Here is a 20,733-nt window from a genome sequence, read left to right on the forward strand (position 1 = left end):
ATTAGTCCGCGGGCGATTGTAGTTATATACGATTGCGAGAGGCGAGTCTTCGACGTCGAAGAATGACGTCGTATACGAAGATGAACCGAAGGTGGAATGTAAATCGCTCCGAGATCTCGGACGGAGAAAGAATTAAGCAATCACATTTGAACAATGCGATTGGTCAATTCTTTTTCCGTCCGAGATCTCCGATTTCTAGCATCGTGGACACGAGGCTTTAGACGTAATGTATATTCGTATATATCCTCTTCCGGCAAAATGAAGTCCTATTTAAAAGTAAGAGCTCGTTTATTTGGAAAGGTATGGATTATATACTGTTGTTTTTACGTTTTTATATCTACGTTTGCTAACTTGCTCGCACTCCTTTTTAGGCCAGTCTTGATCGTAATGTGTACGAAGAAGGATAATAAAGTTGGAATTTTTCTGGAAACGCGCAATGAGATTCTTATTTGCACCTAACCACATTTCTTGATGCCTATACTAATACTTCCCTGATCGTCGTAGGACTTCCTGGAATCGCGATTCTCGGAATATCAATGAGCGCCAGTTCTTCTTTGCTGATTAGATTTTTTTTAATAACTTGATATTTTTTTCAAGTTCGTGCCCGTTATCCGATTTAGGAGAGAGAATCGAAATTCGAGGAGGCATCATTTCATCCTTCTTCGAACTCCCGTATAAATCCCTCGAATTCCCTTTGTCTCTCAGAAACGAATGCTTTACATGACGCAGTTTGACACGCTCAACGTAAACATCAGATCCATTTTATCCAAACAGACACGATAGCGGACTCGGCTAGCTACGCATTATGTACTACAGAGCGCGATACTAAAGCGTATAATAAAAAGTCAATTATCACACGAGTCAGCTATGTTGCGCGTGCACGTGCGTTTTGGTGTTCCAACATCCCAACAGCTTGGCTAAACTTAATTAATAATTATAGTAATTTAATTAATAATTTTGTAAAATTAATCAATCACACAAAGATTCGATGAAGCACTCTCAGCGGATTAAATTGTTAAGCTTATTTATTTTATGTTATTAAAATATTATTTTATATTATTATAACAATTATTATTTTATATTACATTGCTAAGTACTACGACGGAAGTTCGCGATTCATTGTCTTATCACCGAAAGGATTTTGGGAATCCGAGATAAGCCGTATCCGGATCCGAACAACGAGCGGGAGAAAGAACGTTCGTTGAATGACGCGCAGCAGCTGTACGCAACTTTGAGTCGCGTTTCGTTGCTCGTAAAATGCGTATGAGTAACGAGCGATCTCTGGGGAAATCAATCCTGTTTATTACTGATGAGTATTTAAACAATCTTTACTCAAAAGTTGCTCAAAGTAATCTTAATTGGTTACTTGACAAATCAAACGTTTAGTTTAGTGAAATTATTCCGTATCTACGAAGAACTCTACGTTTGTTTCAACATTGTACGATTCGTTGTTTGCGTCAGAATTCAGGATGAAATTTTATTCATGGTTTTACGTGTCGCGTAATACAAAAAACATTTGAAGAATTAGTAAGTATAAATTAGGATTAGAATGTACATACTCATTAAAATACACGTCATATCAAATTACATAAGATTTCGATTTTAAAATCTCACGGGAATTAGAGATAGTCCAAAAGCGAGCTTTAATTATTTAAAAAAGGAGAGAAAATCGAAGAAAATTTAGGAACAATGTTCTCTGTGTAGAAACCCTCATTTCGAGGATCACGTCTTTATTTGTCGCGAATATGTGAACGTTTCTTGCGATCTCGGGCGTGCTTTTATTACCCGGATGAATTCGCGCGGTTCGGTCCGGAACGGACGTAAGGAAAGGGAGTACGCGACGACCTCGCGTGCCAGAGGCGCTCGGGGGAGGAACGCACGGGATTCACACGCACGTGCGTCGTGCATGCGTGGCGATGCGTGTAAGTGGAGGGCGGCGGTGACATCGTGACATATAGCGACGGCGGAGGACGATCGTTTAGGCGACTATTAGCAGCTTCACGGGATGCTGCCTGTGTGCATCGTGTAGCTCCTGTGTATACTCTCTTCTGAGATGAAAAAGAAGGATTTTTCGCGTTTTAGTCAATTTTAAGGCCATTGCACGTAACAATGTTTTAGTTGTAATCGTAAGGCCGTAAGAAAATAGACCAATCACAGTCGATTATTCTTCTCGCGCTTGAAGAATAATCGACTGTGATTGGTCTATTTTCTTACGGCTTTATGATTAAAACTAAAACTTTGTTACGTGCCTTTACGGTCAATCGCGAGCCGAAATGATGCGCGAAATTTGTTGCGTTCGTAACTATGTAGGAAAAAAATGATAAAAGAGAAGGAATCTTTTTTTTTTTTTTTTGATTGAGAGAGTAAAATTAATCGGTGAAAGAGAATTAATTATAACTGATAATTTCGCAGAATAGATTAGTGTTGAATTCCTCTTAATTAAGAAATTATCTTTTTAAAAAAACTTATTCGTTTATCTATACTCTGTTCGCGTACTCATATTCGAACGTAATCGTGTTAAATAAATAAATAAAACTTAGCGTTAAACGAACGACAGATAGCAAGAATTCATTGTTACCTTCAAGTTATTATTTTTCTTTTTACGAATCGAGGTGTTAATAGCGATTATCTTATTATTTTATTTCGGACCGGCAAATCAGGAAATCAGTTTTGCTGGACGTGAGGCTGCATTTCTCTCGGGACAATTCCATGCCGAAGAAAGATCGAAGTAATTTCCTATTTTCCAACAGAAAAAGATCGAACGATAAAAAATCTATTTTCGATACACGCGTGGATTTTTCTCGCTTCGTCCTAATTCGATTATAGCAACAGAAGTTTAAACACTGCAGGCACCGTTAATGCACCGGTGAGCACAGTCGTTAAAAGTGGATTTAATTGAGCGTCGCGGAAAAAAGAAAATCGGTCAAACGAGCAGCCGAGAGTGTGTCGGGTATCGCCCGACCGATTTATGGTGATCCTCCCCGTAGAAAAGCGGGGTCATGAATTCCCCGATGGCTCGACAGAGAGAACTCGAAGAGAACTAGCGTCGAGAAACACGAATTCCTCCGCGTCTCGCCGCCTAAGAGCGAGCTAATTATCCATCAACCACGTTCGTTCCGCGAGTAAAATGTGTTCCTTTAGGATTATGTAAATCGCACAAACAAGTAAAAAAAGGTAGAGAGTAAATAATCGAACGAAGTGAAATAAATTAAAACAATCGTTGACCTAGCAGACTATCGGACGGCGCGTTACGCTGTTGTGTCGCGCGTAGCGATGAAAATAGACCAGCCGTTAGGGAGATCAAGAGAGATCGGACGCGGAAGCGTCTCGCGAGAGGAAAAGGAGATTTATCGATCGCTCTGCTCTTCCCATCCCCTTCCTCCTCTTTCAGGCATCATCTTTCCGGTCAGCGGCTTTTTTTCTTCCGTGTGCGAGAAGCAGAAACCACGGCGAGAGACGCGTGGCTCTTAAAGCGCGGCGGCGGCGGCGGCACGGCGTCATGACGCGGACAATTTGTAGCGGAGTGTCAACGCGGCTGTTTCTATTTTCGAGTACGGCCGAGCTATCTTTTTCTTCTTCTGCATCTTCGTGTCCCCCTGTTCCCTCCCTCACCCCCTCTCTCTCTCTCTCGCTCGTCGTCTACCTGCTCTTGTTTCTCCGACCTCTCCGTTCGCCCACCGACGACGAGGCCGGCCGCGAGCCGCGAGGTCCGCGTGCTGGTAGATGAGCGGATTATCGCGGATCTCCCGTCTCGTATCCCGCATCCCGTCTCTCTCTATCGGTAGCTTACGTTTTCTGCTCCTTTAACGTAAACGCGCGGCGAACAGCCGCGTATTTTCGTTCCGCGATTTGTCAGGGGTTGAGGAAAAACGCCCGCTTAAAAAATGAACGCCCGCGCGGAATTGTTCCTGTTCGATAACTCGATCCATTTTACGGGAAGCGCTGCGTCGCGTACACGAGAAAATTTCGTCGTAAACGCGCATTACGTTAAAATGTAGAGAAGCTCTACGACGCGTGGACACGGATGCGAAATAAATGTTGCACGAGAGTAATGGCAAAGCGTAATGGAGCTGACAGATTGACTCTGTCCGCGACGCGTTTTGGCATCGGTGAGAAAACAGACGGCCGTGCATCGTGAATGTCAGTCGAAGAAGTTGCAAATCGTGCTTCGATTAGTTTGTGATCGCGCGACTTGTTAACGTGGACAACATCCGAACGTGATAATTTTATGAGTAATCCTGGCGCCGGACACGTTTCAAAGATCATAATATCATTTTTCTTGATATAACTACTTTGATATTGAATTATATATAAACGTGGTTTATGCGACGTGTGTCTCTTTTTATCAGCAACCGTAGAAGATCAATGTTTATTGATATCTAATTGTAAATTATGGATATATGTTAGTCTCTCTAGCTCTAATAACATTAATATCTATTATAAAATTTTATTTTATTTTGTCAACAACCTGAGAAGATCTGTTGATATCTAAATTATGGACATATATAGTATCTAATAATATTAATATTAGAAAATTTCATTTTATTTTCTATTTTATATGTACAATATTTAAGAATGTGAACACGCGCGTCCAAGGATCGTAATAAAAATTGTTTTTATGTACGAGCAAAAAAAAAGATCAGCGAGGAGCAATTCTTTCTCATTTCTTCATGTCTTTCGTAGTTATGAGACTTGTTGGTCTCAAATTTTTGTGCATTGTAACAAAGATTATTATTATTCTCGCGAAACGCCAAATGGATATGTCGCAGGAATTTCGTGTAATTCGTTACAAGATCTCTAAGGAATCCACAAAAAACCGGGATATTGTGGAATGAATAAAAATTATAAATATAACGTTATATAATTATATTTATATTTATAAATACAGATTAATAAACATTTTTGCTCACAATTTCACTAACAGAACCTATAGAATTTTGCTAAATCACTAGTAAAATTGTGTAATTTTTATTTTTAATGGTGTAATTTTATTCATACCACACAATATCACGGTTTTTTGTGGATTCTCTAGGAATTTTGCGAAAAAAAGCTAATTACACGAAATTGCTGCGACAGATATATTCGCACGCAATAATCCATGATATCGTCATAAGCGCGATAATTCGCCCGATCTATTGCGGCTCTTTCTCTCATTGTCGTTCCACCGGTCGGAAACCCGAGTTGCAATATGCGCGTGCATGGCGTGCATGCGACAAACCCGGGGAGCTTATTCGTGCGTTTTTGCGATCGGGCGAGCGAGGCTCGAATTCGAGAACGCCGACCTCAGCGTCGTCGTTCCGCCGAGGATCTGCAACGAGTGCGTTTCAGCGCGTAAAAAAACCGTACCTTCGCGCCGACGGCTGACGCACTCCGATCCGACATCGGCCGGAATGGGAGAATTATCGTTTTGATCGGTGCACACGTTATTAAAACAACGCGTCGCGCTTTAAATTCGCGTCCCGTACCACGTATAGAAACGTTCCGGATATCGGCGGAGTAATCACGCACGCTTGCGTTAGATGTTTACTTTACATTCAGCGACGTCGACATTTTAATTAATTACGACGTTAATATTTTAACATCGATGTTTTAAAATAATTATATTATAATTACGCTACATTGATTTTGTATTTTACATATGAGGGGGATGTTGCTTACCGGCAAACATGTAGGTCTATTTGAAACATGCAAATAAGAACGCGCGTGAAGAACAATATTGCGCAGTCAAATAAAAAAAAAAAAAAAATTACGATACATTAACATCGTGTTTAATCTCTCTATATGAAAAAAAATTGCGCTATTTCCTCGGTTACTCAGATAAGTTTAACTCTTCGCACCTCCTTTTCCTGTTGGCGTTAATAACGAGTATATTTTGCCTCAACACGCACGCCCGTTCCCTCTTTCGTGAGTGCACGGCCGGGCACGTACGGCTCGTGCTAACTGCGCCTCTTTGTTTTTCCCCCCGGCACCTTGTGACACGTACGAGTGTATCGATTCGACTCCGGCTTTTACGCACGCACTCCCGGCCGGCCCGAAAATCCCGAAGGAAAATGCAACGTGACGAATACGCGCAGCTGATGTCCAAAGTTGGAAATGCACGGCGCTTGTTTCTCGGCAAATTTAGGATCCCTTTCGCGCGAATGAAAGAGTTCATCGTCCGACATTCGTCACTTCTCAAAACAAATTGGATATTTGTGCTTTATCCATCTATTAATAAGCTCTAAATTAAAACTCCGCTTGAAATCCGCTTCAAACTAAACAAAAAATAATATCGCGTCACTTATTTGTCTTCAAAATTTAATTTAAAAAAAAACCCTGAAACTTAGACGTATAACTGGACTGATTGGCGTCAAGAAATCATTGCTAATAAATATTTTTTTATCTGCTCATTCTTAGAAATACGCTATACTATGCGTTTCAATAAATAAAAGAAATAAAATGCTTTTACTGTTTTGCGTTTAGGAACAAGGAAACGGAAAAACGTTCGCAATAAAACGGAGATAAGTACGAGAAATATAGGAGCACATATTATACTTCCCGTTATATTAACAATATATTTAACTTTTAATCATTCGCTAATGCCAACCGGAAAATACGCGCTGCGTTACCTTTGTTAATTCATGCAGTGATACAAACATACTTGCGCACAGGGATAAATTTTATAATCTTAATACTCGAGTCTAAACGACTCTCATCGTTTTCTTCTTTTCTTGGGGAATGACTGATAACAGAAGGAGAATGAAAGTACGATGGATGTACGCCATTCAGCTCCTGCTTCAACGGTTAATCTTCTTCGAGGAGATCATCATCGAGATTGACACCCTGGAACAGAAAATAATTCAGTTATTTTACAAACGTTCCCCAATACTCAAGCAAACTGCTACGGGATATGTATAATCATTGCGTTTACAAAATAATTAAAAAATAATTTGAATTTTACATTCTCTCTCTCCCTCTCTCTCCCTTAAAATCATAAAAGCGAGAAATATCGAAACGCAGGTATTCCTAAATGCACCATCGAGTGAATGGAAAAAAGGAAGCAGAGCGTGACAAAACGTAGTAATGGTCGGAACCTTATAGTAGGAGGGGTACGGTTCGACTCGGGAGTCGTGTGTTATGGCAACAAGTCTGTAAACAAAATGCGGCGTGACTGCCTCGCAGCAAACAAGCCCCCGAGGCCTTTCGCAAAAGCTCGCAGAGAAAAAGAGAAAGAGAGTGCGTACCACTGTTCTCCCTGCGCTCGTATCAGTTACACCGGGACCGGGCTTAATGATCTGTCGCCGATTTTCGCAATGAACATGTATGCACACAGATACAGATACATTTTGATATAGATGAGGTTTGTATAAATCTAAATATGTATATAAATTCTTCTCGGGAGAGTGAGTTAATTTGCAAAAAATATATGCATTAATTTCACAGCGTCGTTAATACGAAATCACCTAAATAGACTGGGATGTTTTGCTAAGTAGATTAAACTGTTTCGCCATTTTTTGCATTACTGTCATTTACATTTTCATTATTTGCACCACGATTTATTGCTTTTTAGCGACGCATTAATCGCGTTACACGTATATTGCTCCATGATACATAATACATATATTGGAGTTATGTAAATAAGACGTGCATTTCGGTGTATTCTGCACGTGCATGGGATTTATGCATGTATATGGTATGTAGGTACGTCATGCAGCCCCTTTCTTGACGTGTTTTCGTAATGCTATACCCGTCTAAAGTTACGTCCATATTTAAGAGTATTAAACCGTCGCCTAATTGTACGCCCTCCAACTCTTATTTGTTCGCGCCTTTCTCGCTTTTGGCTTATCTTCAACGATCTTACGATTGCGAGGTTTGATGCTTATATTACAAGTTTTGTACATAGATTATCGGTTTAAGGTAAAACGATTATTTTTAATTGTAAAACATTCAAAATGCTTCTAATTGTAAAATGTATGTCCTTCGAAACAAACGGAACAAGAAGAAACGAGACATATTTAGAGAACGGAGGCAGAGTTAACGCATCAAGAACTATTTTAGAAATATTACAAATAATATACCACACTCACTGTAGTATCGATATTATCGTCGATCTCCAGATCGATGTCTAGATCGTCGTCGTCCATCGTGAGAGGCCTGGCACTACTCGCGAGCTTCGTCGTTGCTTTCTCAGGTACTTCTGGCTTCACGGTGGACGTGGTTGCTTTACTTAGAAAATCCTTTATTCCGGATATTGAAAGATCTTGTAATCTGTCGACCATCGCTTCAGTCGGCTTCTCCTCGAGCTCGGAGATGCTGTGAATGCCCTGATATTGAAATGCGCCCGACTGCTCGGCGGCCAACATCTCCTCCAACGGATTCCGCTCGACATTAGACTATAAAATTAATACAACATGTTTAGTCATACAATTTCTTTGTAACGCATCTATACGTAATAATAATACGTATACGCAAATATATATTATATTCTTTAAAATATTTTATGTGATTATTAATTATCTTTGTTTCGTAATGACACGGCGGATAGCTTTGTCGGCGAAACGCAAGATTTATCGGCAAGCGCGAGATCGATTTTATATAGTTCTCTCGAGCTGTAACTACGCGATAACAAAGATGCGGGGACGCAAGATTTTTTTTTATTATCAGTAACGAGCGTGACCCGATTTTATCACGTGATTATGAGTACCTCTATAAAAATATTATTCAACTCCTTCACGGCGCTTTTGTTGTTATTATACCTGTCGCTCGAGATTGAGACGAGTACCAGATTCGTCTCAGCGAGACGATTTGCGTCGTATTAATGCGATCACAGTTTATTGTTTTTCGATCAATCGGCTTAACGCGCTACTAATCGCGTATCTCGACATTTCATTTCGAGATCCATTTCGATAACTGAGATTCTAATATTTGATTCTTATCAATGATACGTTAATATCGTTAGTATTTATAAATAATACGATCGTACCGTAACGGTAGGAAATGCAGAAGCTGGAATCTTTCTCTTGCTTTCTTCCCGCAAGAATTTTTCCACCTTCAGGGCTTCTCTGTATCCGGGGAAAAGATTCTCGTACTGCTCGGGATCCGCCAAACTCTGTCCGGCTTTCTCGCTCACCGCCGACAGTTTCTCCTTCCACAATTTGATGATAGAGGAGATTTTACTGGGCGCGTATGTCCTGGCGAAGAACGCGGCCTCGGGAATTCTGTCCGTCTTGATTAGGATGTCAAGACACTTGTCCACGTCGCCCAATATGAAGTTCGACAAGAAGGAAATATTGTTCTTTCCCGTTTCGTCCGCTACCGCGCCAAGCTTCTGTATCATATCCGCGTTTCCCGTGCTGGTAGCTAGCAACAATAGGCCACCGAAGTCTTGCGCTTGGTGCAGGCATTCTTGCGCCAAACAGAGTTTTCCCTTTTGCGTGGCGAGGGACGCTAATTGCCGCCATTTCTGCTGGCTGTTCGCTTCCTTGGCGAGAGTATGCGCGGTTTCGAGATTTCCTAGTGCAAGCGCTAGCTCGAATCTGTGCTCGGGATCCGTCGATACCGCTAGAGCTTGTTCTTTGAAACCCTGTAAGATGAAGACAAAGATAAAAACAGTTTTCAATAAATCATAATTAATGCAACAATATACATATATCGCACTAAATTACACACCTGTTTTTCTAAGAAGTGAGCCACTCGCGTTCGATGTTCCTTCGGGACCGTCGGCAATACTCTATTGGCAGTTTCAAAATCTTTTCGCATAACCGCAGTCTGATATTCTAGCACCGATAGGAGCAAGGCGTACGATACGACAGACAGTTCCTTATCGCAAAGGTATAATCTATTGTCTCTCGGTACATATCCCAGCAGATACATCGGTCTGTCCAGATGAGAGACAGTGACCACTTCGCCGCCGACGAAGTAATTAACGCGATTGACGCTGTTAGTATAGATGAAACAGTCGCCGACCCATAAGCCGGTTTTCACCACTTCGCTCATCTCCGCTACCATCTAAAAATATTATTTAAAACATTACTTAAAACTGGAAGATAAAAAATACACAAAAGCTTGCTAAAGCAATTAAGCATACAAGCGTACCTCAAATGCATTTTCAATGTCCTCAGCGTTTTCTGTGGCATTACCGACAACATCCGCCTGATATTTCAGTATAAAATATTGATCTGACGTAGCTAATGCCACCAACGAGGCATTCTCTGCCCAATACACATGCGTAGGTTGTATATCTATGCGACGGATCAACTTTAACGTGTCCCAGTCAAAGAAGGAGAGCCCAGATCCGGACGATACGCCGAGTAAAAATCCACCAAAAATTCCTGCAAGCGACAACGATATATAGGAGTCAAGTCGGCACGAAGAGACGGAGAGATAAAAGATGTGTCGTACCATCCGCTCCGAAATCTGGCTTGAAGCTTTTCTTCTCCTTGAAGTTCTTGAACACCTTCACCGTCGTGTTGCTCTCCCTCACTGCGTATTGGCTCGAGTCCGCCGCCCACACGAATTCCGACGCCTGTCCGAACGCCTTGTTTCTCAGTGCCATTGACGTGTATATAATGTACTCCCCATCGCCGCAGACCACCAGGAATCGACCATTCGGATTGTGCTGTATGGTCTGCGGATATATCTCGCAGGCGCCCATATCTTTGACAGCCAACGGCAGCCGCTCTCCGTCCTGCGCCTCCTCGCCCAACGCCTTTAAGTTCACCTGCTGGATCTCGCTGTGACGTGCCCACACGATCTTTCCGCCAAGCGAATCCATCGAAACGGCCGGTTCTTCACGGCCGACTTTTACCATAACGCTACCCTCGTCGTACCCAATGGCAACGTTGTTCGAGCCTCGCATGCACGCTATGGTCCACACTCTCTCGAAACCGTAGTTGAGGGAGGACTCCAATCTGTACGTTCCCGCGTGCCATATTCTGACGGTACCGTCCTCCGAGGCCGTGAGAACGATCGGCAATTCCGGATGGAAACACACGGCGGAGATGTTCTGCGTGTGGCCCTCCAGTGTCTGTACGCAGGTCTTATTCTGATAATCCCATATCTTGACGTATCTGTCGTCGGCACCCGATATCAGATACGGCTTGTCGCCACCGTGGTAATAGTCTACGCAATTGACACCCTTCTCGTGACCCTCCAAGGTAAAATTAGCTGTGGGCGAGCCGAGCTGCCACACTTTGACAGTTCTGTCCAGAGACGCGCTGGCGAAAGTGTTGTTGTCCTTCGGATTAAATACGATCTGCATGACGTAGTGAGTGTGACCCTCGAATACTTGCTGGCAGATCCAGGACTTTTCCCAGTTCCACAATTTTATCCACATATCATCTACATAAGAGAAACATTGATATTGTATATAAATTATAGGAATAAGCATAAGCTTGACGGACAAACGGGATTGTCGTCTAACTTACCACTGCTCGTTAGTATGAACGGCTGTGTCGGATGTACGGCTATACATCTGACGTAATCGCTGTGAGCCTCAAACGAATGAACGCGCTCCAAAGTGTTGTAATTGAACACTCTGATCTGCATGTCGTCGGAGCCGGTGATGACCCAGTTCTTGCGCGGCACGAACTTGGCCGTCCTTACCGGCAGATCGCACACCTCGAACGTCTTCACCAGAGTCTGCGTCTCGTGGTTCCAGATGTTGACGTTGCCCTGATACAGCGAGCACAGCATCCACGGCTCGGTCGGGTGAAGATCCACGCTCTTCACTCTGTCCGACCTGGCCGTCAGCTTCCGCTTGATGTCTAATCTTAGAGGCTAAGGGAAGAGAATCCTTGGATTTAGGGTCTGTTTTTTTTTTTATTGCTGAAGTGCCTGCGCCAGTTCAGAGCTTATATCTCCTTTACTCCACGTTGGAGGGACAAAAAAGATAAACTCTGAACTAATAGAATTAAACCCATACAATTTGTTGCGCGACGAGATCCATATTGTATGCTTTTTTTTTTTAATTTGCCGTGCCATCAAGATTGTCATTCTACAGTGGTTTTTCAAGTCAAACGTTACGTTTGAGGTTCGTGTTAAATTTAATTTTCCTCTCGGGGAATTCGCGCGGAAAATAAACGAGACGCTTTTCGCGCGAAGAAGCTGGTTACGCTACGCAAATAAATTTTTCGTCATCCTGAGAAGGGAGCGGTTTTGAGAGATGTTTTGACGTGTCTCGAGAACAAATGTCAACGCGTCGAGCGCACGAGTAGTGTTACTCCGAGTATTGTTGCGAGCTGCTGACTCGCCCTCTCCTCGCATTGCCGCATCGTTACCGTTTCTCTACGTACCATCTTGTTGCCGTTGATTATTCGCCGCGTCCACCGCGTATCGCAGGTATCGAAATTATCGCCGTGCTTGTATTAACGGAGCCCCATACACGATACTCCTGCCATGAAGTTGAGACGTGGCTTGTGCCACGAGCGAAAATGGCGCCCGCGCACGGCGAATGACGTTACCCATCCAAATTCTGCGCGATATCGTTTGAGCGCGTGATCTCGAACTGTCTGCAATTATCGACAAAACATTATTAAAGATAATTATTAATTGTATATCTCGTTGGTATAGAGGGTGAACGTCAAGTTTGCCCTAAAGAAAGTAATACTTTTGATATTTAGAATAGTTAGATCATGCGAGTGTGCATTGAAAAGAAGACTCGCTCAGCAGATAATATTGCACTCGATGGATAATTGATTATTCTTGTATTGGTAATGCAGATAATTATCTGTTGCAATCATCTGTTGATAACGTAGATATTTATTTGTCGATAATGTAGATTATGCCACAGCAACACCTAAAAAAATAATTAGCAAAAAAATCTTCAAACTAAGGCAGAAGAGAGCATACATATATCAGGAATAAGAATAAATGTTAAATATTAGGAATCAGAATTAGAAATAATGTAATTAAACGTAACGCGAAATGGAAAAGAATGAAATATAAGAAATAAATATAGAAATATTTTTACATTAACATAGTCTAACGTTTAATATTTATTACGGGAATATTCCTATATTTATATATCTTATATAATATTTCATATTTATTCTTATTCCTAATATACGCTCTACTGTGCAAGGCCTAATAGACCGCGACATTCCATCACGTCGCGTCTGTTTATTTTCATCTTTATGTTTTGGTCTTCTGTTCTTTTTGTTTCCATGTACGAAATGGGAAAGTTACAATATAAATGGAACTATAGCTTTATTAAAATTTTGTTGTAATTATACAATATCCGCATGATAATATTAACAAATAATTATAAAATATTATTAAGAATAAGTTCTCTCTCTTTCTCCCGTTCTCTTTTCATTGCTTTCCGTTCTGTTCCATCTTTACTTCCTTTGCCATTATGCGTCACGTTTTTGGACGCTGACTAATTCGCCGATAACAGACGTATTACGCAAAACACGTTTATTCATGACGTGTTTTTACGCGACAAATTATTAATTTACATGACAGATCACGTTTAAATCAACGTGGACAAATTGGCGGCGGAGGATCAATAATGACGCATTGTTACGATTGATTTCGCTAGCGTTGCCTGGCAGTGACACGTTTTCGATATTGAATTTCCCTGATTATTACGACGGGAGAGGAATGCGTAACAATATATCCAATCGAGAGGAAAAAAATAAAAGCGGCGCAGCAGGTGCACGAGCGGACATAGTTGCGACGGCTTCTTCAACGTTCGAAACTGCAATCTGCACTCGCAGCATATAATGTCGTTTTCACTTGCGCGCTACGTTCTTCTTCCTCTTCTTTTTGCCGGTAACTCAAATTTCATTGATATCTCTTCGCCGAGTTTAATTCGAATTTTATTAATTGATCTCATGCACAGATATATATTTCTCTCCGAAAAAATACGAAAAAGATACGAAACAATTTGCAGAAAAAAAAACTAAAAATCTTACAGGGATGCACGATAGAGTGGGACTTGCGCTTAACTTGGACGACAAGATGGCATTATATCAGAACTGTACGATTTTCGACAAACCGGATATATACGGCGGTCCGATATGCGGCGACGACGGTGTGACGTATGCTAATAGTCTTTACTTAGATTGTAAAAATCATCACAGCCGCGAAACCGGTAAGTTAATCTTTCTTTTTCAATTAGAAAAAATTACTGACGATACCTTTAAAATTATATCATAATTCTTGACTTACAATGAGATGTTAATATAAGTCGTGCTCCACAAATATACATATAATACATTATGCGTTAATCAAAAGCAAAGTCATTAATTTCTTAAAATGTATTAATTTTCATATATTGACAGAAATTAACGACATGATAGTAACGCGTTAAACAATATTAATCACGTTGTCTTTTGAAACGATAATGAGATGTTGATGAATTAAAAATACATAATGCAAGTCTTGCAAAGAGGTTTGCATGAGTAAAAAATACTGTTCGACATTTTTTCTAATAATAAGGTAAAATTCTTTACAGTTACCACGTTGCATGCCGGTCCGTGCTTGGAGAACGAAGAATATTGTAGCGTCAATCTGTATTATGAGCCAGTTTGCGGCTCAGATCACAAGATTTACACTAATACGCAATCTCTGCTATGCGTTCGTCAGAGGCAATCGAGAAGTAAGTACCTGGCGATATTAATCGTCTCGTTTTTCACACGTATATTTAATATTTGTATTTATTTCATGTTACTGTTAAATTAAAGCTGACAAAGTTCGGACGCTAACTTTAATCTGCGTCGTAACGTTCTTTTTCCGTATTTTTCAAAAATTTCCTGAATTTATTAAAAATTTCTGTTTACCAAGAGAAATATCTTTCACCGTTGGCCTTATTATGTTGCATTTCTTGTTGGCTATACATAGATAATTTAGGAAGCCTTGATTCTCTTAAAAATCCGAAAGATATACTGATATTTCGATGGATCGTATTTTTTTTTGCAAAGAGTTCACCGCACATCTGAATTTTTTTTCGTGATCCGTTTCAGATTTGACAGTCGTGCCGATGACGGAGTGCACCCAGGACGATGACTGTTACCGTGGCGGCACCAAATATTACGGGGTGAATCCGGTCTGCGCCAGTAGCGGATTCACTTATCCAAACGCGGCGCAGCTCAAGTGCCTGCAACGATATAATCCCGGTAAGGGATTACGACGAAAGTTACGCGGAAGCGTTTAGTTATGATTCGCCTAATTGCCGGCAAGTAGTCGGAAATAACGCTCAAACTCCTCCGCCCGCCGCGGCCGCCGCGCTCCGCGCCGCGCCGGTACCTTCGCGCTCTCTTAAGTCTCGCGACGCGACGGTGCTGAATTAATTTAGAGTCCCCGCTTTGAACTAAATGTTTCGTCGGCACAACCCGGTTATCCCTCTGCGGACGATGGATTACGATTTACATCCGAATCGAGTTGCTCGTCGCCGCGACGGCCATGCGGATTCAAACGCGATTTTCTATTAACTTCATTAATGCACGGGACGATCGTAGCGAAATATATAGGTACCGTAATTTTATCATATACGAAATTAATCAGAATATGCGCGATGAAAATAAACGCGACACTGAGATCATCTTTAAAGTATAAGAACTAAAGTGATAATTGTAAAACTAAATTTAAAATTTATAAATACAAAAATCACACAAAGAATTAATCGTTGAAAAACATCGTGTGCGAATTGCATTTTATTGTATGTTTGATTAATCTTGAAGCACACAGCGTCAGAATCTATTTTATTTTTCTTATAGCGTTGCAAATTATTCACGACGGCGGTTGCCGGGTGGAATTTGTCCATCAGCTTTACGGCGCGGCGGTTTGTGACCTCGCGAAATCGAGATACGAGTGGAATCCGGTCTGCGCGTCGGATGGAGTCACTTATCCAAATCCTTTTATCTTTCTTTGTTATCAGCCACGTACGTAATAATATATTCTATTGTAAAAGTATCGACAAAGAATTTTTACAAATTTTCTTGACGGATGCTTGTGTGAGTTTCGAATCGATTTTCTCCAAATGATTGTTAAAATACTGATAAAATTTCATTTTATATAATTGTAAATTATAGTAAGTTAATTTAAGCATAATCAATCTGTACGACAAAAAATTTATTTTTATTTTGTTCAAGATTTGGGGTAACTTTTATTGACGAATATTCAATACAAAAATTCACTAATTGTAAGCAGATTTTGCTCGTTTTAATAGAAATTTTCATTTATTGGTCAAAGAATATTAGAAATAATTTTTTTTATGCAAAAATTATTTAATTATTTACGCTATATGGTTTGTTAATGTTTTTCTTCATTCTTCAATAGTAGTTCAAAGTCCGCGAACCGTTTATTTTTTAATTCGAGGAGTGTAGTTGTAGTTTGCTTTTTGATGCAGAAAGTCTGCGAATATGTAGCTTACTTTCTTTAATTCAGATTTAACAGTAATTTCTAACGGGGAATGCGGCACGCACAGCCACGAATCCTGCATTGAGGCGCACACGAATACGACAATTTTGCCAAACGGCGAATACGTGAACGACGTCTACACCGCGGACGACCAGGTTTGCGGGAACGACGGTCGCACGTATCAGAGTATACATCACTTGCAATGCCACACTCGTCACGATAAATGTGAGTCTTGCATCGTAAGAGAGACGGAAAGAGAAAAGAACTCGACGCTGGACAAACTGCCATTTCCAAGCGCATCCAAGTGTGTCGGTTCAATTGTTTAAATACATCATTGATTATCTCTTGAAAAATCCAGTCATTTCAATTATGCTCGAATTATTCAAAAAATATTCGAGGATTGTTTCAATTTCGGTAAAATTTTTGTATACGAAGCGATAGTATAATTTTCACGATTTTCGTGCGAGCGAAAGTTTAGGAAACAAAATCGCTGTACTCCAAGATTTACGTTTTCCATTTCTCATCGTTAATTTTTCACAAACTTGAATTATTACACGAGGACAATGATATCATGCACATCCCGCAGATGTGTTTCTGAGGCATCACGGATCGTGTTCCGGACCGGATGACTATCCTTGCGGTTCGGTACCGGAAGAGGAGCACAGACAGCCGGTGTGCGGCACCGACGGCAGGTCCTACGTGAGCCCGGAGGCGCTGTGGTGCGCTAAATTACGCTCCCCGGAAAAAGGTGAGGTTTGTAAATCATACAGTGCGTCTATGATAAATCCCCGGACGAATTCCTGCCATATCGTAATGCTCGCGTTTGCGTTCACGCGCAAACGAAGGTATATTTTCACTCGGGATCCTCTTCGCTCATTAACTTGCTTACGCCGCGTAAAATTACGCGCGCGCCTCGCGGTAATTTCGGTTTTGTCTCGTTGTGCAGACGTGGATTTTCGACATAACAGGAAAAACGCAATCTTACAGCAATTTTCGGAGCTATCTGAGCTACATCTTTGTTACGTACGCGAAAGTGTCCTGGCGCCGTGACGCCTCGCGCGCGTCAAACGGCGGAAGGAGCGATCTCGCGCGATAAATTCTATTGAGCGTGCAAAATTACGTCATAGAACAAATCGTGATATTCGTGTGCATGCGACGTTGACGACGTCGATTAAGATCATGTCCCGTGCATTCTCGAGTGTTGCAACGCGACGATGTGGAGAATGTAGGAGAGATATCGTTTATACTTCTCTCGAGACAAAAGTGTTCCTCGATCGATAGACTGATGGAACATTCAAAGCTGAATAACGAGACGTACTCCTTTTTGTAGATATTGCTTACAGGCACGATGGTCCATGCTAACGAAGACATTGTCAGGATTTATGCGGAAGAATATCAAGCGTGGAAGAAGTTACATTTATTATACGGCCGAAAAGTGTCAAAATACCTGAATCATGTGTGGGAAAATCAAAAGCTTTCTCCAAGTTCAAACGATGTACAAGTAAGAAATAGAAAGACTTTTACATGAAACATGAACTGTATAAGAAAATGACTCTATATTAAGAACAGAAAATATCAATGTATATATATATAGGTATGTAGAAAATATCAATAACTTTTAATTTTATCGCTCTTTAGGAATATATATATTTATTTTTCCTATATTTATTCTTATTATAAAAAACCAAGATTTTGACTGGAGCGTAATTTGATAATAAATACGCGATACAAAATTTTTCTTAAGTAATCTGTTAATCTTATGTTATATTATACGTTAAGAAAAATTTAAATGTAATCTAGTATAGAAAATTTAATTCTCTCGACTACATCTCGATTCCTTTTTAAATTTTCAAACCTCTCTCGTGTGCATGGCAAATGTTAGAGAGAATCGATAAGACCATAAATACACCGAGGACACTGTTCGTTTGTTCAATTGTGAATACTGGTGAGCTTGACCTTTTTTTAAATTAAGGAACATAAATAAAGATAAGCTTTAGCACTCGCTGTCTCGATCGTTCCAATTGTATCAAACGTATATGAGTTTGTCTTTCATTCTTCTTATTACTCAATTATATTATTTAAAAATTACATTGTACCTCGCTTCCATTTACCCCTAAAAGTTTATTGCACTATCGCCCGCAAAGATGTGTATGTAGGTGTATATGACGTGCAAATGCATGTGGGTGTCCGCAATGTATCGAGCTCGGGTCGGCGGGTTCGCTAAGCCCAAATGACTATGCGGATCAGTCATCCCTGCGGGATGTGCGCATGATGCAAGGTAATCTCGTAGAACGTCATCTATAATTTATCTGAACGGTGCAGTGTTTCCACGTAACGCAACCGCCGTTCCGAATAGAGATAGAGTGAGACGGAGAAACAGATGTTATTTTAAAAGGGTTAAGGTCGTCTTCAGAGCTATTTTTTGAACGATAGCCGCGGTCCCGTAAAAGATACCGCGCAAGACGAAATGCAGGCGGAGGAAGAAAAAAACGAACGATGAGTAGCGATAGCGCGTTACATTATAAAGACGTGTGAATAATTTATAACGCTCACCTTACTTTTAACAGAAATTCTTACCGGTTTATTTGGTGAGAGTATATCGATCTCTTATCCGCTATGTATAACGCGTTATGAAATATATCAAGAAGAATCATCTTCTGATATTGAAAATGTAAATAGCAATGGACAATTTATAATACCATTCTTTTGTTATATCTTAAAATAATCTTAATAATTTGAAACTAAATTTTGATTACTATTTTTGCATAAACTTTTCTGTCTATATTTCATACAAAAAGAACACGAAATAATTATATATGTTTTATTCTAAACCTTCAGATTTAATAACGGTATTTTAAAAAAGTCGCCTTATTTTAAAATAATATTGTAATATAAAACATTTGCCGAAATAAAATGTTTTTTTTATTAAAATTTTACTTGATATTAGCAATTTTCAATGCTATAGATAAAACTCATTTTTACTTTATATAAAATATTTTTCTCTTTTTGTATAATGTATAATGTATTTGTATAATGTATTTTGTTTATTTGTATAAATGTGTCATTTTCATGTCATTAACAATTTTTCACATTATTAATTTTCTACTTGTATTAAACATATTGAAATACTTATTTTATTAGATAAATATCGATCAATATGTAATTGTTATTAATTTTCTATATTTCCTATTTAAATAACTGTAGAAATAAAAAATGTCTTTGCCAATATTAAGAACTAAGTTTAAAGTGAAGAATAATAGATAAATCGTAACTTCTCGAATAACTAAATGTACGCGAATATACGTTGCATGACTGAGAATAAAATTCTGTACGCTGTAATTTCACAATGAGTCAGATATAATTTTTATTTTCTTCCTACTGATTTTGCGATCTTAACGTTCGTGCGCATAATGCGGTCAGGTATGAGAACCCTCATTGCAAAAATTTTCCTCGGGATCATTTTGCTTGTATTACGTCAACGAGACACAATAATGTTGTAAGGTGAATTTTTCTTCAAACAATTTCTGTCAGCACAAATAAATGTCATGCTAGAATTAATATGTTCCATTACTTCCAATTAATTAATGTTTTATTACACTTGTGTTTACAGCGAACTGTAATTAAGAGACACGTGTTTCGTGTCAAATGCACATACGAGTAATTTTTCTAGACTTTAAAAAAAATCATCGTTTTAATTTACAGCAACGAATTTTAGTATTATATGATATTAATCTTTTCACGCATCCTTCGATAAAACTGAGCAGTTTTGACGACACATGATTTAACTTTATTCTGACGATAATCGATAGAAAAATTCCATATTCTGCGTATTTCATGAAAACGCGTCTATACTTGATGTCGATAACATACAAACTAAACGTCTATCAATAAACGTATACAAATGACTGCCTTTAAAACTTAATTTACTTTTTAAGACTTTATAAACTTCAAAAAATAGAGAAAAATAATTACGTTTTTATCGCGTTCAAGTATTTATAGTCCGATTTTATTTCACGACCATCTTAAGTAATGTCTTAAGATGCTGATACGGCTCTGTGACTGGTTCATGACATCCTTCAAGAATGTACTTAAGATGTTATGAACCAATCACAGAGCCGTATTAGCATCCTAAGACATTACGTAAGATGGTCGTGAAATAAGATCGGACTATAAATACTGGCCTATGACAGTTTGATTTACTGAATTTACCTAATTCGGATATGTTTATGCGCGAGGAATCACAGTCAATTTGACACAGGGTCGTACGAAAAGAAAAGACGAAAGAGGCCGAGTACTGGCGTCAAGGGGGGGAGGCGCAAAATTCATGCTATGCCCCGGGGATAGTTTCCTCTGCGCACGGACCTGCTTTGACATCCGACATTAAAATAAACA

At 39.8% G+C, this 20,733-nt stretch overlaps 2 protein-coding genes across 3 annotated transcripts; one reads left to right on the plus strand and one right to left on the minus strand.

Annotated features, from left to right (window-relative positions):
• Positions 1 to 4,521: 4,521 nt before the first annotated feature.
• Positions 4,522 to 12,432, minus strand: Beta'cop (coatomer subunit beta'). Its single transcript, XM_071782742.1, has 8 exons — positions 12,273 to 12,432; positions 11,406 to 11,757; positions 10,381 to 11,319; positions 10,075 to 10,310; positions 9,649 to 9,987; positions 8,963 to 9,562; positions 8,067 to 8,372; positions 4,522 to 6,822 (listed from the first exon to the last, which is right to left on the minus strand). Exons 1-8 carry the CDS (start codon positions 12,273 to 12,275, stop codon positions 6,784 to 6,786), a joined length of 2,814 nt encoding a protein of 937 aa, XP_071638843.1. The 5' UTR covers positions 12,276 to 12,432; the 3' UTR covers positions 4,522 to 6,783.
• A 1,177-nt stretch (positions 12,433 to 13,609) lies between these two features.
• On the plus strand, positions 13,610 to 17,968 carry LOC139816409 (serine protease inhibitor dipetalogastin-like). 2 transcript variants are annotated; one of them, XM_071783895.1, is made up of 8 exons: positions 13,610 to 13,752; positions 13,898 to 14,074; positions 14,438 to 14,581; positions 14,946 to 15,098; positions 15,699 to 15,863; positions 16,369 to 16,566; positions 16,928 to 17,089; positions 17,672 to 17,968. In XM_071783895.1, exons 1-8 carry the CDS (start codon positions 13,704 to 13,706, stop codon positions 17,701 to 17,703), a joined length of 1,080 nt encoding a protein of 359 aa, XP_071639996.1. In that variant the 5' UTR covers positions 13,610 to 13,703; the 3' UTR covers positions 17,704 to 17,968. The 2 variants fall into 2 exon arrangements, with proteins under 2 accessions (XP_071639996.1, XP_071639997.1); XM_071783896.1 differs by lacking the exon at positions 15,699 to 15,863.
• Positions 17,969 to 20,733: the final 2,765 nt, after the last annotated feature.

This window comes from Temnothorax longispinosus, chromosome 7 (genome assembly GCF_030848805.1).
Source record: "Temnothorax longispinosus isolate EJ_2023e chromosome 7, Tlon_JGU_v1, whole genome shotgun sequence".
NCBI lineage: Eukaryota > Metazoa > Arthropoda > Insecta > Hymenoptera > Formicidae > Temnothorax > Temnothorax longispinosus.

Excerpts from the sequence above, each read along its gene's own strand:
- Beta'cop (XM_071782742.1), bottom strand. Across the intron at positions 10,311-10,380 it reads GCCAGATTTCGGAGCGGATG|GAATTTTTGGTGGATTTTTA; the intron begins GTACGACACATC and ends TGTCGCTTGCAG. Across the intron at positions 6,823-8,066 it reads ACGATAATATCGATACTACA|GGTGTCAATCTCGATGATGA; the intron begins GTGAGTGTGGTA and ends TTTCTGTTCCAG.
- LOC139816409 (XM_071783895.1), top strand. The coding sequence starts at position 13,704 with ATGTCGTTTTCACTTGCGCGCTACGTTCTTCTTCCTCTTCTTTTTGCC. Across the intron at positions 15,864-16,368 it reads CTTTCTTTGTTATCAGCCAC|ATTTAACAGTAATTTCTAAC; the intron begins GTACGTAATAAT and ends TCTTTAATTCAG. Across the intron at positions 17,090-17,671 it reads ATTACGCTCCCCGGAAAAAG|ATATTGCTTACAGGCACGAT; the intron begins GTGAGGTTTGTA and ends TCCTTTTTGTAG.